Raw genomic sequence first — 19,243 nt, 5'->3', positions numbered from 1 at the left:
GGTTTGCTTATTGGCATATCCCAAGCTCTTGAGTGTTTTTCTGCTTTTTACATAATAAGTTCTTTGTCCAGAAAGCAAAGAAATGTGATGACTATAGCTTTAGTTCCAATGTCTGGGCTGAGTTTTGGGCCATTAAGATTCTTTCCAATGGTAAGATTTTGTTCCCTCAGGCTTTTTTATGTAATGGGTGATAAAGGAGTTGGAAAGCAAATTTATTGCCTCTTTTTCTTAAAGGTTTTCCTTTTCATCCTTGACAGTGCTTATGGGACCTTTACTGCTGAAGCTATTGGATTTCTCTTGAGTGTCTTATTCCTTGGTGTCATTAACAAGATAAGTTATCCTTTCCTAAATCTCCTCCTCCTGTTCACTTTCAAGGGTCATGTTTTTGCATGCCTTCAATGTTAATGTGGACAGAGTTCCCACTAAGCATAGGGAAACTCTACAGGCCTTCTTGGATGAAGAGTGCATTTATTGGTCATGGATCTTCATGTATCTTTTCTGTGAGTATCAGACATTACAGACAGCCAAAAACTTCCAGTGAGCAAAAAAGAACTGGAGCCACTTTTATGTCCTGTGATACTCCTTTTTCCTTACCCAGGTTTCTCTTTCTCTATTTTCAGTTTGGAAACCCAGCATTGTGCCCAATATTCACATACCCTGTGGGGACTATTTCTGATGACTTCACAGTTTCACAATGACATTGAGCAACAGCTGACATCTATCTGCACAGGCTGCACCCATTTCTATTTCTAGACTGTTTTTATTCCTCTTAGTTAACCATGATACAGCAAATTCCTAATTCACTACCAAGAGTGAATGAAAAAGACCAGTCTTTTAAAAAGACTGGGGAAGAAAGAAAACCAGTTTTCTACTTTCTAAGGACATTGCTACCTTCTATTTTTGGAGGGATCATAATGATTATTCAAGGAGTGAAGATATGTAGGGAAATACCAAATCTGCACCCATTTTCCCATGCATTAGTCTAGCAATAAGGACTGATCATAGAGATGAAAAGGGAACAGCTATGCTGCATGCTGCAGTGAGATTTCAGCCTTTCTTACTCTAGGATGTAAGTATAAAGTAAACAGATATGCCACTTTATTTGTGGAAAAATGAACATTGCCTTGATTAAAAAAAAAAAAAAAGCCAACAGCTTTTATAAAGGCAGGAAGATTCACCTCTTTGCACATGCAGCAGTGACAGAGTGAGACAAACCTTTTTGCCTACCCCCCTCCCTGGCTATCCCTCCTCAGCAAGGATGAAGAAGGAGTAGGGCCCGATGACGGCCACAGGTCAGAGCAGGGAGGACACACCTCATAGTTGGGCCTTTTGCTTCCATTTGCTGTCAGCAGAGTAACAGGACTGTGCTTCATCAGTGCCCCAACACTCACATGTATATGGTGAAACTAAAAAGAATCCCAAAGTCCCCAAGCAAAATGAAAGTCCCTCTTTCCTCAGCCTCAACTTACCCAAATTAAAATGCAGAATCTCTCAGACACAGATTTAAGACTCTTGTGTTTCAGCATTTGCCCTTCTTATGTCATGCATTGTTCTAGTGACAGTACAAAAACATTTTAAAATGACATTTTTAACTTACCAGAACAACACCAATACAGCTTCTTAGTAGCCCAACCATGCAGAAGCCAACAAATTTAATGCCCAAACTTCTAAAATGCCACATTTTTGAAAGTACTGTGTCTTGCAAAACTTGTAATATATTTTTTTTCATTACTGTAATAATTGTTGCTTTGCTTTCAGAAGGACTAGAGCAACATAATTCAAGTGTATGGAAATATACAGACTGAGACTTCCAAAGTGGCCAACAGAAGATAAGCATGTCTCTTCCAGTGCTCTCAGTACAGTCTGGATGCTTCAGTCTTTAAAATTATTTTCATATCACAACAGCAGCTTGCTATTTGGAATGCTGGGAGAAGACATGGGAGAAGACATAAGCAATGAGAATGATGGAAGGTATTCTATGTTTTTAGATTTACCTAAATCAGGGTCAAAGGCAATGACAATATGATTAGCTTTGATTTATCATTAGATAAATTAGAAAAAATGAACAGATAAGGTGTCCCATGAACAACAATAAAAGGGCATTAGCAAACCCTTCCAAATTTTGTTTAACATGTGTAATTGAATGAATTTTTTTATGAAACAGAATATACATTTTCTTCTCTCATTATGTTTTTCTCATTCTATTGAGCAACCTCCATCTCCGAGCTCATCCTTCTTCTGTCCCATTCCCCGCCCCCTGCTCGTTCTGCTGGAGCACAAAGTGAACAGAGCTCTGTTTGTTCAGCAGCAGCAGCAGCAGCAGAGGCAGCAATGTCAGCCCTGCAGAAACAGCCCCCTGCCTCTGTGTCCCTGGCTGAGGGGACACCTTCCATTTTTGGGAATCATTCCTAGGAGAGAACAGGATTTGTGAAGGTCTCAAGTGAGCAACGACCTGTTTTAAAGAAGGTAGAAATATTGAAAAACAAGTATGTTAGAATCACAGCATATTCAGATTAAGAAGTTTTTACTACCTTCCCTTCACAAAGGGAATGGAAACTACTTGCAGGGGTGTAGTCAATCCTTTGTGGCGCTCCAGGCACACCTGCAACAGCATGACTTTCATTAATGCAATCTTAAAAACAAGTTGGTCAGCTTTCCTGACCCTGCTCTTTCCTGAGTCTCATTCTTCTGCTAGCTGGGAGCCTTCCTCATTTCCAGTTTAAAAGCACTCATTGTCTGTTCACAGTCATATGTTGCTACTCAATTTCCTCCTGTTTGCAGGTAGGCTACCATCTTCCCATCAGAAAACATGATCCCATCTCCCTCACAAACACCTTAATCATGCTCTACCTTTCTTTGCTGGGCTACAGAAACCAAAACCTTTCAGTTTCACCTTCAGAAATAAGATGATGAAAAAAAAAAAGAAGAAATTAATAGCTGGGGTTTCTTTTGCCTAATCTTTTGAACAAGTTTGAACTGACCTGCCTTAAGAATGTATGGCCATAACTGTGCAAAGCATCCCAAGTGAAATCTCACTTAGAGCATGCATTATCTCTACTGGAGGACAGGTCATCAGATAAATCCTCCAAGGCCTTCTATCTTCTGATCTTTATGTTACCCTCATAACTCCTCTTCCCCCCCGACTCCCCCAGAAAACAGGAGCCCTTTGTGGTTATAATTCAGGCAGCTTGCAATGCCTAGGTAGGAAAACATCAATCTGTAGTCATTAGGAGACAACTCTGCTCCATCAACATTAGAGTTTGCAATCTGAACTTTTAAGAGGGCTAGGCAAGCCAAAACCTATATGCTGCTGAAGCTGAAATTCCACTAACTTTTAAATTCAGAATACTTTCTCCTAGCTGCATGTTTTGAGTCCTTCCATCATACAGTTTTTCTCCATGCTTCTGCTTTATATTTTTCTTCATTATCAACCTCTGTAGAAACACTGTCAGTAATATCTGTAAGGTAGAGACATTTCAGAAAGAGCCTTAAGATCAATGTTGGCTCAGCACAAGTTTAATTTGGAACATGTGATGGGTCTGACTCACACTGTGCTATTCATGCCATCCATCCCTAATTTGGAACAAGCCTAGTAGTTTAGTTATGACCTGAAAATGTCTGAAGACAAATTATATATAGCATTTAAAAATATTTATAATGTTAAAAATGGTCATGAACATCAAAGTCCCTCAAGGGATGCACAGGTTCACAATGGGGACGTTTCTCTCTGAAGCCTACAGCGATCACCTTCACAACACTTGGACCTCTCTGCACCTTATATCCATGCCCATGTACAACTGGCTGAGCTTGGCATGCTTCTCCCAGGTTTCCTCAAAGGATTGTCTTTGAAAGAATACACCAAAGAGCAGAAGTGCTCTCTGATCCAAAAGGGACTTTGTTGAGATTAGATTGTCTCAGCACTCCAACAGCTTTATCTCTGGCCACGCAGGTAAGAAAACATTCCTGCTTTCAGGAGCAATGAGACCTAACCACAGCCATGAGACCTAACAGCAGGATGAACAGGCATGTGGGGAATGCAGGCAATGTTATTCTTGTCTGTGATCCAGAAATTGGCTTTAAGACTTAGTGAGAATAATCACTCCGACCTTGGTTTGCAGGTTCTTTGAAAAAAGCCACCAATGAGGACACCAGGCATTTACCATGTGCATCAGACATCAGCATGCAGGGACAAAAATTTCACTGCTTCTCCTACATGGCATCATGCTGAGCAGGAATTCAAAACAGGCCACCTGGGTGAGGGTGAGAGGGAGCCACAGGTCAAGTGGTGAAGTAGTCACAGCCATGTGACTGCTGTGTGACAGCACTATGCCATGCCAGTCCTAGAGAAAAAGTATCTGAACCAGACCGACCTGGACCTGGCTCTGACACGGTGGGGTGGGAAAGGAGGAACACACACAGCTGGGTAATGTGCTGCCTGGTACCACAACTGCGTGTCTGAAGGAAGGAGCGGCAAGCACGGACCCTTTGCTAAATAAAAGTCTTGCAGCTTTACAAAGCTCACATTCTTCATTTGAAGTCTGGCTGTCTCATATGACATAAATACCTGCACATCAGCTGAAGCGAGGCCTACATTTAAAGGCCACAAACACAAAGAAGATTTCTAATTAAGCATTTATTTTGCTGAACCAGGCCTCTTGCAAGGACAGAATCTGTTGGGGGCACGCAGTGGGCACCTTGCTGCTGTATTTACTGTGGGTTGCTTGTCTGCAAACAGCAATGGGATGTGCCTTGGAGCCAGCCTGTGGACAGCCACAGAAAAGGAAAAGCAGAGGAGATCGAAGAGGAGAAGGTATTTGAAGCTTACAGACTATTGTGGACTAAAAAAAGGGCAGTAAATAGGAGGCAGGATGACAAGGTGAAGCGACAGGAGCTGTCCAGGGCCACCAACTAGAGCAGTGCATGAAGGGCCCCAGCCAAGGGCTGAAACCAAAAACTCCCCTGTCTTAAATATATATGTACAATCAAAGAGCCAAAAACAGACAGTAAAAGATGAGACTGATGATGCTTCATCCTTCAGGGTTCAGCTTGGCAGGCTGCAGATGCCAGACTGTTGGTTATGGTGCTGCATCACTGCACTGCCACGCAGGGATTCAGTAGAAGACAAAAAAAGAATTGAATTGAGGGCAGCTCCCTATTTTTATATCCTGTTTCTCTCTTTCTCAATGGTTGTTTTCTTTCTTTCACAAAGGAATTGCAAAACAAAGGGATGTACACAGAAGATTTGAGGTTATAGAATCTTATCTGGCCAAAACAGAAAGAAGGAAAGCATAGAGGTATTTGATTCTAAATGTCAAGAGACTATAGAGGCACTATTCTTCAAGGAAAGCAAACAAGAGACACTCATGCTTGCAGTTGCCTTTGAAACCAACTCCCAAAAGTTGCAATACTAACCTCTTGCAAATAAGCTACTAATCCTTTCTTGTAATTGTTCCAACCTCACTGTGCATCCCTCACCCTATGCTGTGTCAACAGAAAGGCAGAACAGTGTTTAGGGTTCCCTAATGCTATAAGTGTGTTAAGAGTGAAAAAACCCAAAACAACAAACTCAAGTATTCTTTGTTCTTCTGGCTGCAGACAGAACCACTTCCCTGTCCAGCCAATTTGCTTATTTCTTGCACTCCACACTCAGAGTTCTCAAGAGACTGTATTCATATCTAATAGTTTCATGTGCTGCTACTACTCTCTGTTCTTGAAAAAAGGTCATATTTTAGTGAGTCATATTTTACCTCTATTTATTTCTACAGTTAAGTGCAGGTTATCCTTTATCACCAGCTGGACATGTATTGATTTAACATTCTTCTCAATGCTGGTCTCAACACAGAACCTGATAGCCTTCTCATTAAGCTAAACTTGCACTGGTATGCCTCCTTTGTCTACTTTACACTTTCAGCAGAATGACAGAGGAAAAAGTTTCTAGTTTGTTATTCAGCAAGAGGTTAGTGATGAAATTATGGCCCTACAGTCACTTTGACTAGAGCATTTCAGCCCTTCTAGTGCAGTGAAAAGCTTTCATGACCCAGGACTTCTATTTCTAAAGCCAAGGATGTCAGGCCTTTTCCTTTCAGACTTGATCTAAACCCCTCTTTCTTACCACTCATTTCCCCTTTCAAATCTCTGGATGCACACAGAATACAGCGGACCCCACATCTGCAGATTACTGCAAGCATGACCAAACCCTTGGAGCTCAAAGTCACAAATATGTAACTTCACATGAGGTTTCCTTGGCAAAGTCCCGAGGCAATGATTGTGCCTTCGTTAGCTATTTTCTCCTCAGTGATGCAACCACCCACAATGTGGTAGGAGCTTGCAGCTGACAAGAACTGCATGCTGTGATTTGGAAAAGCTAGCCCACCACGACACTGGCCTTTTCTGGACAGCGACTCAAAGCCCACCGACAGGTCAAGCCTGGAATAAGAAAATGTCAAGCAAGATACCTGGCTGTGATTTATTGTGAATTTACTTAAAAAGAGAAACACTGGCCTCTGCACAGTATTAACAGAAAAAACCCACACTACTTATATATTAGATCCAGAAGGCACTGCTGACAAAAGCTCTTCCCGAGAGTGTTACAATGCTGGAGCATGTCCTAACCAGCAGACCGTTGACTGCATCTCAGAAAGTTCATATAAGAACAAGACTCTGAATGCTGAAAGGTCGTCATGCTTTCATGCTTTGAAATAAAACACTCTGAAGCAAAATGACTGCCCACTAGTATATAAAGAACAGTGGTGCAGTGAACAGGACTGCTCTCAAGATTACATTTTGAAAAGCTAAAATCCACGTACAAAACCATGGATTCAAATACAAAACAGCATTTGCACATGCAACATGTAACCAGAGATGGCTCAAACTATAAGCAACAAATCAGGTACATGAGCAGTTACAGCCCATCTCCTTATTTGCTTGACCATTTATTTAATCTTGCATATAAGTCAGTAGTAATCAAGACAGTACTTTAGTACCCCTCGGTGTATAATTCTCCTATAAAGGCAGTCTCCTGCTCACAACACACCACATACATATGCATGTGTGTCTTAAAGAAGCATGTGAAAAATGTGTTTACCTGTGTCAAAAAAAAGCTTTCAGTGGATGACTGCCTTTGGTGTTTTGATGTGCTGAAAATGTTGTGCGGTTTGGATTTTCCTCCTCTTTTAAAGTGAATGCTTAAGATTCCAAAATTGTTATGACCCAACATAACTACAGGGGAAGCTGACAGTGCTGTCACACTAAACTTGGAGGCTCACATTACCAGTTGTTATGTGCTACTAAGTGCAGAGAAAAATGACCAGACGTGTCAAGTGGATTACCTGGCATTTTCACATCTGTTGGGGAGAGTTTGAACTCATCTTCTTAGCTGGCCTCTTGGGCTGAGTGGGTTGGAAACAATTCTAATGTTCAAAGTCATCTCCAAAATGCCATAGTGGAGGAAGAAAGGGAATGGATGGGCTCCCTGGTAGCAATCAGGAAGAGGTGCTGCACTGCAGCTCCAGTCTGGCAACAAAGCCACAGAGATGTCTGTGTCACTGATACACTGCAGCACCCATGGGACAGCCAAGCAAAGGACCCAAAGAACTGAACTGGAAAGGCAGTAAGAAAGGGTAAGTGAGGCAGGTCAAGAAAGGATACAGGGCTGTGGGCATACACTATATGGGACCACAGGACCGAAACTTCCCCTGTGCTTGCCAAGACCTGTCTCACAACAGATTATGCCTTTAAAAAAACTCAACAAGCCTGCAGCTAAAAAGCAGAGTTAAGATCTCCCTTACTTCCACAGTGATGACATTTCAACACTCTACTTCTCTCATACTGGAAAGGTTCCTGCATTTTGGTAAGTTCATTTTGTTTGGATTTTTTCTTTCCTCAGCTCTGCCAGGGAGACCCTAACACAGTGTATTGCTCACTCGGGTAGCAAAGGGCACGCTGCCTCCAGTGAATGCTTCTAAAAGGAACAAGACAAGGATTCACAGTCAATACCTCTACTAGCTAGGTAGCTCTGTTTCTCCTCCCAGCAAGTGCTCTCTGTATGCTGAATCTGGGAGGCAGCATATGAAAAACAGGGCACTGTGAGAAAACTATGTCATGACCACCGATTATTAATAAAAGAAATTTCTCACCTCTAAGCTGCAGGTTTTTTACAGGTTTTTTTGCACCTTTGTAAGAGCCCATAATTACAGTGCCCTTCTAGAGTGCACTGAATGCCTTTGAGGAGGATGTGGTTCTCAAGCTCTGAAAATGTGGTCTTGGGGTTTGATCCATCATGTGATCACTTTACAGTGATCACAACACTTTTTTTTTGGTAACCCACTGCATTTGAGCCTATGTAAAACACAACCACCACCACCACCAAATCCTGTCTGAAGGTCAGCACTCCTTGTGCCACATTTTAGAAGGAAGTAAAGTGTTTAGAAGGAAGTAAAGTGTGAGAGGGAAAATCCTCTGCTTTTTAATTGGAAAATAATCTGGAAATCTTTTCAGTTTAATCTGTGTTTACCAGCCCAGTCTTTCTCACCACTCCTGCCCACATTCTTCTCCACAGCAGTGACCTAGCTAACCTCGTTTCCCCTTTCCTCTCCTTCATGACCACACCACAGTTCATACAACTGCAGATGGTTATCAAACCCCCTTTTCCATCCAAGCTATAAATGCTTCACTTCTATAATCTTTCTACTTGTGTAACTGACATTTTTTCCCCTCTCAACAGAACCAAAAATGTGAAGTGTCTTCCCACTCCAAGATGGTGCTAACAATTCATTTTCTTTTCAAATGGCCTAAAGGTTTTTTAATTGGTAAGATGCTGACAGAAGAAATGGCAATGATGGACTTGTTCAAGTGTCTGTCTTCCATCTGCAGGACAGCAGATTTGAGATCAAAGGCTGCCAAATTCTAGGAGCACATTGGTATGTTGTGGCAAGGAAAGCCTTTGTCTTGAGGAGTGAAGATGCCTGAGGTCGATCAGAGGCTACCTCACCTTAACTATCCATAGCTACAGGAACAGCAGTGACTGTATACTAACGCAGAGGTTACAAAAATAAGATATTGGTCACTGGTATGCAGCAGAAGGAAGGAGGGGTGAGTAGGGAGTGAACACGAATAAGAGCCCAATAAAATCTAGACATAAGCCCTGTATTTTGAGGAAAGTAGATGTCAAACATCATCTTTAAAAAAACAAGGGAGGAACATTGGGTGATGTGGTTGCACCCCTTATAACTACAGAAGCTGCACATCTGACTTGAAGGAAAAAAATCAGTCCCAGCTGACAGGCACCACTGCATTCTTCAGCCAGTATAGGCAATAATCATGCCAGCACATTAAAGTTCAGGTGCACCCTGCATCTGACTTACTTCACTAATTTAAGTGCAAACCACAGGTAAGAAGCCCAGAAGACAGACCATCTCCCAGCCAAAAGCCTTTCAAACGTATTTGTCACAAGCAGACTGGCACATGTTTCGGTTCAGTGAGCTTTCAGCCTACAGAACCTGGTACCTTAGGGAATGTTTACAAAGAGTTGGAAACAGGTAATGAAGAAATATAAAACCATGTATGCTCTCCAGCTCCTATGCATGTGAATTTTCTCTGCACTCCACTGAAAATTTTCTGGGCTGTAAAAATTGAAAAGGGTTGAAAAAACTGCCTTAAGAATGCAGAAATACTATGTGAAGCAAAACATCTGATAATAAGTAGTGTCTTGCAGCTTATTCACTTCTCACACTAAAAGCTGAACTCTTGCTGAACCACTACATCAGTAAAGCAAACTGGACATGTTGGGCAATAATGACCACCCTTTCTCCAACAGTAACACTCCAGACAAAACAGGAACAGTGAATTTTTTGCATGATCTTTGGGAAAACAACTAAAATGGCACTTGAGATTTCACACCCTTGTGGCACTTATTTTTCAACGAACGCTTCCCTTCTCTCCAGTATTTTTCCTTTGACCTTTTTTTAGAATGCTCTTGCAAAGGCTGTGGAAATCAACTGTGTTATTGCAAGTAACAATGCTCTACTTCAGCCCTCTTTGGAACAAAATGCATATTTACATCTGGAATTATTCTTAGTTAATGTTTCACACAGGCTCTTTTATTCTGCATTACACTGGGAGGGAACTCATCAAGAAAAAGTGCACACGTAGAAAAACTCTATAGCAAAGTAGTGACATCCTGTGGAAAATCTGAAAGAGAGGTGATACCATAAAGGAGGCAGAACATGGGAAAACTGCAGAGCTTTGCTGTTTCGGACACCAAAGTGCACAGGCCATTTACATCTCTTGTGGTGGTTCTTTTTCAATTCTCTATCTAATGGTTATCTGAAAAGACAGTGGTGGTGTCTAAAGCCATAGCTACAGCAATATCATGTCAGTAGAAAATCAAGCAAGCTGAAAGAAGTGCAATCTGATGATCTAATTGCATATTAACATTCCTGTTTCCCTCACCCCAAAATCCATAGGTTCCCAAGTACAAAGAGCATGAGGTAGCCATGGCTGATTAAATTAGCTCGCTAAAATATAAGATGGTTACAAATTACCCATACTTTTTAAAGAAATGCATGTTCTGATATGCCATTTAAACTGTAATTGAGCTCAACAGTAATATCTGTTATTTAAAAACATCACACATTTCTCAAAGTAGCTGCAAAGCAAAATCTGTTTGAAATTGCTCAGTTTTATGCATGGAGTTTTCTGGATGAGCTGGCAGATATATTTAAATTTTCTATTTATACAACAACTTACATCCATGTTTTACAAATATGAAGGAATATACTTTGTAACTGCCTTGTGAAACACATCACAATTTTAGAACTGATGAAACACACACAAGGAGGAATGTCTTGTCTAAGATCAAGATAGGAACAGATAGAATCTGCACTTCTAGAGCTAGAGCCTTGAGTGTATGCCTTCTTTGAATATAAAAAGACGCTTTATCTTTAGTCATAAGGTTGGCCATGCCATATAAGCCTTTGTATACAACCAACTTCTTCAGGCAGCAGCAAAATGAACAATGATTAAAAAGAAATGAGTTCAGACCAAAGCAAATGTGAAGAGAAATCAGCTTTCTTGGCTTTGAAAAAAGGCAGCAAAAAGAAATAAACAAGAAAAGCCCCAAAATAAATCAAATGGTCAGTCCACTTCACATTCAAAAGTTTTACTTCAGGGATTTCTCAACACAATGTAGAATTCAGTGGTTCAAACCCCTTTCAAAATTTCAGTTTTGAACCCATGTTTTAAAATTAGACGGGGTATTTTCAACTCATTTCAATTCCTGATGCTAGATTTCTAGCATAGTCTTCTAGATTTCCACTGGCATAGGGAGGAGGAGCCAATTTCCCTATCTCTGAAATAAGCATGAGAAGTATTTGGTTACCCCATGCACCTTTTTCAGCGGCTATCAAATGATAATATGACTGCAGTATCTCCAGTGAGGGCCCTCCAGCCTAGAGACTGGGAACTGGGACTGCTTGGCAAAGTTGTAAATGTTCCTTGTCTCCCACTGCATGAGCTAGACTTCTTGGTAGCGAGAATAATTTCCACCCCTAGACCTCAAAGTTTTATTTTCCAGCAACCTGGTGGGCAAATATCATCTGAACTTACAGTTTTGAGATTAATTAAATGATTTCATTAAAAAGTGGCTGGTTGGTGCTGCATGGAGTTGTTGTCCTCCACCCCCCTCCCCCCTCCCTTGCAACCTGTCCTGGAAATAAGCTCTCTCTACAGCTCTATAGATAGCAAATGCATTCAGACATGCTTAGTGGTTATAATCAAGTACAAAACCTGCCTGGTCTTAACAGCGAAGCATAAGAAGACCAGAGAAGTCCTTAGTGCCGAGCTGACACAGCCATGGGAAGTGGGAGGCAGGGAACTGGATGGTTTTGTGAAGGAAGGAGAGAGCAGGATAAAAAAGGTGAAGGTACTGGCAAATTAAGCAAAATAGGTCCTAGCTCAAGATTATGTATTTTACAGTATGGCTACATGGGGCACTGCAGGGAATGGACACCTCATTAGTAGTGCAGGTTCATTCTCATAATTTCTAGTACCATGTGAAATCTCCAGTGGTGATAGCCCCAGTGCTCTTCATAACCTGTTTATTTTGTACCTTGCGTGCTATAAAATGCAAATAGATATTGGTTTAGCTGCCAGGAGTAAGTCTTTGTCACCTTTAAGAACATTAGCGCTCTGTTGAGATTTGGCTTTTATCTGCAAATGTTTTATGAGATCTCTGACTTCTTCCCAGATCTCAGCATGCACCGCTTGCTGCGAAATGCCAGCAAACGCTCTGCGTGAGCGGTGAGTGCAATGCCTGGTGTGCAACGCCCGCTGCACTAACACTGACATATAAGCCTAATTAATCTCTTGGGCAGTCTCAAGAGCTGGCCACGTGGTCTAGAGCCCATCTAGCACTGGTGTGAAAACCCCCAGAGCCTGGCAGAGGACCATTTAGGAGTCAGGGCTGGAAGGCTCAGGCTGGCATGCATAGAGAAGTAAAGCTGCTCTGCTTACAAAAAAGTCTCTGGAGACAGTACTGAGGTATAGATCCTTAAAGTTACTACTTCAGGTGTGTGTGGTTTGGTTCTTAATCCTTCATAGACAATCTCACTTGGATCTACTCACTCTAAACAGGAAAGTTAGATATACTTCAGTGGTCATTCCCTGACCATTTGGCTTGTGAATTCTGCAAGAGAAACTACTTCAAAATAATGCCATGGAAAATAATAAAAACAAAAAATTCTGTTGATAGTATACTCTGTATATGTTTCCTTCTTCAACATAATTTAATCTAAATCTAATTAAAAAAGCTGTGTAGTTCACATTCATTTAAAATAAATAGGACATTTCTGTCACGCTATTAGTAATGTGGTTGTGGTAATAACATACAGCCACGTTGTACACCAATTACAGGATGCTGTTAGCTTTCGTGTTTATATGGTACTAAAGTCCTACACAATTGAAACAAGTCCCTGACCTCTTACAACATCAATAACAGGGGTACTTTGCACTCACACAGCACCTTTCATCAAAGAGTGCTTCTGACACATGAATTTTCATTACATCTACATGCAGGTAGGTGTCTAGGCACACTTCAAAGGCAGGGAAACTGTGCCATGGAAAGGTTACACAACTTGGCACAAAGCCCTGGTGAACAGCTGGGAATGTGAACTCTCCCATTACTTGTTTTGAACGTCCAGACAATAATGCTTACCCCAAAACCAAGCTTCATAAGGCATTAATCAAAATGTTTAACCCCCTACCAAGTTTGCAAATGGCATGGGTAGACAATAAGCTCACTAATTCTTTTTGATACATTATTCATGACTTGTTCTTCTTTTCTGGCAACTTTTTTTTTTTTTAAGTTAAAAAAAAAAAAACCAACAACAACAAAAACAGTCCAAAAGAACCCAAACAAATATAAGAAAAACCAGCAATTACTGTAAAATAATTTGGAATCCAAACCACTTAGCATTTCTTTATGGCTCATCTGTTGGATCTCAAACAATCTCATATGCCTACAACATGGGCAATGCATGGCAAGTTCTCTGAGTGCCCTCTGGAGAAAGAGGCAGCAGGGCTGTGCTTGCTCAGTTTTAGTTTCCAAGAGCCCACAAGCCACTGAACACCATGCATGCATACATAAGTTATGGTGGCATGCTAAACTGCCCAGCCAACAGCTACTGACGGTGATACAAACTAATGATCCAGGGGCTGGCTACATGATAGCTACAAAGTTAAAAAAAAACCCAAACAAAAAAGCCGTACTAGTGTTCTTCCCATTGATAACTCCTGCACTATTGGACTACTGCAAACAGACCTTGAGATCGAACCACTGCTCTCTGCCTGGCCTTTGCCACCCCGTGAATACCAGAGAGAGCTCCCAGCCACACCTGCAAACTGTATTTAGCGCTGCCTAGGGTTGAGTCCGGGCTTCTGACTAAGTTAGTGAATTCATGCCCGCCTCAGCTTTCTCCCTTTGTAAAAATGTTGATGCAAATGCACATTTATGTTACAAGTCAGGCCACCAGAATATATGTCAGCAGCTCTGGAACTCTGCTAAAAGGAAAACTGATGTGGGTGGTGACGGATTTTTGAGCCCACAGAGTAGCAATGCTGTTATTTGCTGGTCGAGTTGTTTTAGGTTGTGTTACTCTCCATCACACAGGAGGCATTATTTATTTATTTCTGAGCAAGTGCATCCAACATTTTTCAAGGGAGCCAGAACTTTTATAGCAAACTTCATTTTCCAATGACCGAGCTCTAATGACAACAGTAATTATTGTGAATCTCAGGGTAAGATGTTGAGAGTTGAAAGCTCCTCTCAATGGCAGAATAAAAGAGACTATCTCTCTTCTGGTGGTGTTAAACTCTTGGGATGAAAATGCTCTGCTGTGTATATTTGTGAGGGCATGTATATACCTGGAGAAAAAAATATATATAGATGTGTGCACATGAACACACACATTACTGACACACAGAGACACAGACTTGAGTGGAGAAGGAACATTTAGCCAAAATAGTTTGGACTATTTTCCTGAAGGCCATACTTTTAAGAAAGGTATGTAGTAGTTAATTTTATAAAAGCCATGTGGCACTGTCAATAAACTAGAAATGGGTTGCAGAAGGAAATCAAGAAAGTAAATTAGAAATGGTTTATCTCTCTAATATTCTGGTAATTTACCTGGGCCTGCATCAGGACTACTTTTTTAAGTAAAGGAAAAAAATCAGGTATTTGTCTGAGAGAATTTATGAGGTGAAGAAATGAGGTCAGCTCACTAGATTAGAGTAACTCTGTAATGTAGTCTTGTCCTAAGGCATTGTTGGATTAGAGTCCAGGGTCAACAGGATGCTCTTCACTGGCTGTAGCGGTTCTGAAAGTGACTTCAGGAACTGAGCTTATTAGTTCTTAAGCACTGTACCAGCATTTTTTACTTCCTGTAAACTAAACAGTCATGCCACACCAAGCATCTTATTTGGGGCAATGGTGACAGCCTTAACCTATGTTCTGCAAACAATCTTTAGCCTTACTGTAAATTTCCCTTAACCTAGCAAGAAACCTAGAGGCAGCTGCATACCAGGGATCTGGTAAATTTCTAGTGATGTTTGCTATTGACTTCAACTACTCAACACATAGAAAAGCCTCTCAAGATAATAGGAAAAAAAAAGTGATTCTCTTTGTTTCTTACTTATTAAATACTGAGGTATCTAATAGTATAAGGTTTTGCTAAGAAGGCTCTGCTTTAAATGCTCTACTTCCAAATACTCTGCTTGCTTGAGGGAGCAAGGTATGAATACCATACATCAAAAGGGTTTATGACTTAGGGCATTTCTTATACATCTCTTCTTCCCTGGTCAGGCAAGGTCCATTCTCTCCCTAATTTTTTTACAGTCATCTTTTACTTCTGACCTGCAGTTCTCTTGTCTCTTTTACAGCATTGCCCAGAGCATGTAATATTCCTTCATACAAATTTTCCTTCCCTTATCATTCTTAGAAATCTGTGTTATCTGCATTTTACATTCAAAGGAGGGGGTACTGCAGCCTTTGCAGAGCTATCTGCTGGCACACCCATTCTTCTATGTTGCTTCCATTCATGTCTCATGCTAAAATTATTGCATTTTTTGAAAATGTAAAGCAGGAAGGTGACTGGCTCAGCAAGTCAATGTACTTTCAGTCTCTCAACTCCAACAGTAACATTGTACAAGTGCAAAAACTAACTTCGTGTATTACATAGAGGAAAATAAAATCACTGTCTATTTGTCTGTATGAGGAACCCTTCAGACATGGAGTAGCTTTGTCCCTGCTTCAGTTTCCTGATTTCCATGTAGGTAAGGCTGGTAAAAAAACTGTCTTTCCAGTTTCTGCTCCTGAAAGAAGCTAGAGCTCTAGCAGGCTGGATTTCTCCCTTTTCAATTAAATATCTCCCCAGGCAGCCATCTGAGACAAGGATAAACCCAACTCTCCTGAAAACCCAATCCTATGACTTGGCTATCAAACAAAACACATTTTTTAAGATATTTTTGTCCCTAACACTGTCGAAGTAGTTGAAGTGTTTACATGTATCATTCACAGATTCACATCCCTCCTGTACCTCTGGTACCCAGCCAGACAGAAGGACCCTTGCTTATAAAATCACTTGCAAATTTTGAAATCCTGGTTCAGAGCACACTGAAGCCATGGAGATGTTTTTTTATAGGCTGACATTTACCTTGAATTGAGCTGACCTTGTACGAAGCAAACTGTATGAATGCACCTGTCATACTCAGTTTGCTGAGTGCATTGCTTTCAATTTAACTTCTACTATATGTTATTAACATGGCATAGTTATTAGCATTTAAATCTCCTTTTCCTTTCTCTTTTCTATACTTAGATTTGCCTTCCCTCTCCCCCAGTATGCTTAAAGAAGACTGACTTAGTAGGAAAGCACATAGTTGTTAGACAAGGATGGAATTGTATTTTTTAGTACTGCGGTTTATTTAAAGGACTAGGAATCCAAATGCGATTGACACAACCATGACAAACATATGATTAATGTTAGCTATTTTTTCCCACTGTAGTATTTTTCCTTTCACTTTCTTCTTTACAAATGCTTGAAAGTACCCACTAATTTTCTGATATCTTTGCTCAAGAAGCACAGGAGCAAGTGTCTGTTCATCTTAGCCAAACTGAGGGGCTTAGGACAAGGATAAAGCTATATGGGGTGCAATACTTAGTGTGGCTGCCCAGCTTAACACTTGCAAGTAAGTAGTAGTGTATGACATCCTACTAAAAATGTAATGACAGGTCCCATATAGTGCAGCCTAACACAAGACAGGGCCTGGATTGTCAAAAATACCAAAACGTGAGAGCAGAGATTCCCCCACGCCCCAGTGCAGGGGCAAACGAGACTAGCTTGGGCAGGGGAGTGGGTACATCAAGCCTTGAATATGTTCTCGGTGCAAACGCAGCAAGCGGGGATTGGGAGCACGAAATGGGGTGGCTGCATGTCAGGGAGATAGGCTGACAGCGGGCTTGGATACACCGGGCTATCTTCTAGGTGCCCGTGCCAGGGGACAGCCTTAGGTCACCAACACCGCTGGAGAACTGCAGCAGTGCTGAGACGCACGGAGCACCGGCGGGGGCAGGGGTGCAGCCGGAGCTTCACCTGCCCGGAGGGTGCGGAGCGGCTCTCCGGGGGATGCCGCGCTCCTCCCGCCATGCCGCGGCGGGGGCTCTGGGCGGCGGGGCCCGAACCGCTGCGGCAGCGGCGGCGCTGCGGGGCGGGGGGGCCGCGGCTCCGCTCCGGCAGCGGGCGGCGGCAGCCGGGCCGCCCGCCCCGCTCCGGCCGCCGACGCCGAGCCGCGCTGCACTGCGCTAGGGGCTGCTGCACCTGAGCGGCCGTGTCAGCGCGGGGATAAAGCACTGCCAGCCCCCGGCCAATGCATTATGTAATTTCAGATTATATAATCCTGAAATGCGAGGGGGAAAAATCCCTCAAAACAACCCAAACCCTGCCATCCTTCCCCGGGCATCTCCTGGGGGTGGGGGCAGCCCGTGGTCTCGGGCGGCCACCGGGGCAGGCACGCCGGCACCGGGGCCGCAGTCCCCGCCCGGCGCGATGAGCCAGGGCAGGACGGCTCGGTTCGGCACGGCTCGGCTCTCCGTCCCTTGCCTTCCCGGCGGAGGCACCGACAGCGCCAGCCCGGCGCTGCGGGAGAGAGGGAGGGAGAGGGTCGCTCCCCGGAGAGGCGCTGCCTTACCTGCTCCCCGAAGTCGATGGCGATGTTGGTGATGCCGAGAGGGACCAGGAACCTGATCAGGGGCCAGTAGTTAGTGAGCGCTGGAAATTTCACCATAGTCCCAGCTGCGCGGTGACCCGCGGCGCATCTGCCGCGGCAGGAGCCGGCGCGGGAGGACGGCGGGGGGAAGGATGAAAGGGCACCGGAGGAGGGTGCGCGCGTGTCCCTGTGCGTGTGTGCGGGCGGGGAGGGGGGAGATAAGGGAGAGGGAAAGGAGCAGCAGAGCCCCCTAAAAATAAAGAGCCGGGGAGCGGGCGGGGGGCCGGTCCGGTCCCTCCCTGCCCGGCGCGGCGCTGGCTGGGCGGCGGGGCGCGCTGTGCTGCCGCCTTAGCAGGAGACCCGAGAGATCAAGTCCATCCCCGCCGCCCTCCTCCCACACAACAATGATCCGCCGCCGCTGCCGCCGCCGCCGCCGCTGCCGGAAAAAAAAAGAGGAGGGACACCGCCGCCAGCCACTCGTGCGGGCAGCGCTGCCATCCTCGGGGCGCGGGGGCCAGGGGAAGGGCCGGGCCGGGCCCCCCCCCCGCCTGACGCTCGCCGGCGGCGGGGCGACGGCCGCGGCGCCGCGCAGGAAAACACCGCCCTCCTCCTCCTCCTCCTCCTCCTCCTCCTCCCCGCCGCCGCTGCGGGGACGGCGCAGGCCGCGGTGCGGCGCGGCCGCCGGCAGCGATGCCCGTGCGGGGCGGCGCGGGGCCCTGCGGGGCAGGGGGCTGTGCGGGGCCCTGCGGGGCCGGCGGCGGGGCCCGGCCGTGGGGCGCCGCTCCGGGCTGCGCGGGCTGGCGGAGCACGTGGGTTTGACACACGCTCGCAGACGGGCGGCGGCGGCGGCGGGGAAAGAGCGGCACCGAGCGGCTCCTCCCGACGCCGGAGCGGCCGCGCTGCGCCCCCCGCCCGCGGCCGTGGCGGGGCCGCGCCGGGCTCGGCACCTGTCCGCACCCCGTCACCCCGCCGGGTCCCGGTGGACGCCCTGGGCTTCCCCCGTCCCCACGCCCGCCGCCCTCATCGTGCAGCCGGGGGCACGGGAAGGCGTTCCCGGGCCGGGGGCTTCGGGCCTCGGGCAGCGGCACTCGTGCAGCTGCAGGAAGGGTGGGAGTGCTGAACGAGGCGTCAGACAGGGTGCCTGACCCACAGCTCTTCTGGTCAAAACCCTGAAATAAATCTTGAACGTTTGGCAGTGTAACATCTTCATCTTTCAAGATCTCTGCCCGAGCTCTGGGCAAGGGAATGTTCTTGTGGCCCAGAGAGAGAGCTTGCAGGAGGGCCCAGAAGCTTCCATCTGAGCCGGGGCTGTGGCAAGCCACGAGGTTTTGCCAGTGTAAGGGTGGGAGAAAGATGAGAAGCAACCCCCTTCTGAACAACTTGCAGAAGTTTCAAAATTGCAGGATGGTTTCAAGGTTTCATTCTAATTGAGTTTCGCTGGGTCATTTAGGTTTATGGTGTTATCTTCACCTTGTCCCCTTCAAGGAGA

The 19,243-nt window shown here is 44.5% G+C and overlaps 1 protein-coding gene across 1 annotated transcript in view; it reads right to left on the bottom strand.

Annotated features, from left to right (window-relative positions):
* ANKH (ANKH inorganic pyrophosphate transport regulator) overlaps positions 1-18,306 on the bottom strand; it is a 103,788-nt gene extending 85,482 nt beyond the window's left edge. Inside the window, exon 1 of the mRNA XM_030971310.1 lies at positions 17,737-18,306. Within this exon, the coding sequence (XP_030827170.1) occupies positions 17,737-17,832 (96 nt within the window). The 5' untranslated portion in view covers positions 17,833-18,306. The remainder of the gene's footprint in view (positions 1-17,736) is intronic.
* Between the last annotated feature and the right edge of the window lie 937 nt (positions 18,307-19,243).

This window comes from Camarhynchus parvulus, chromosome 2, assembly GCF_901933205.1.
Source record: "Camarhynchus parvulus chromosome 2, STF_HiC, whole genome shotgun sequence".
In the NCBI taxonomy this organism is placed as follows: Eukaryota; Metazoa; Chordata; class Aves; order Passeriformes; family Thraupidae; genus Camarhynchus; species Camarhynchus parvulus.
This window is presented reverse-complemented; position numbering and strand designations above follow the sequence as displayed.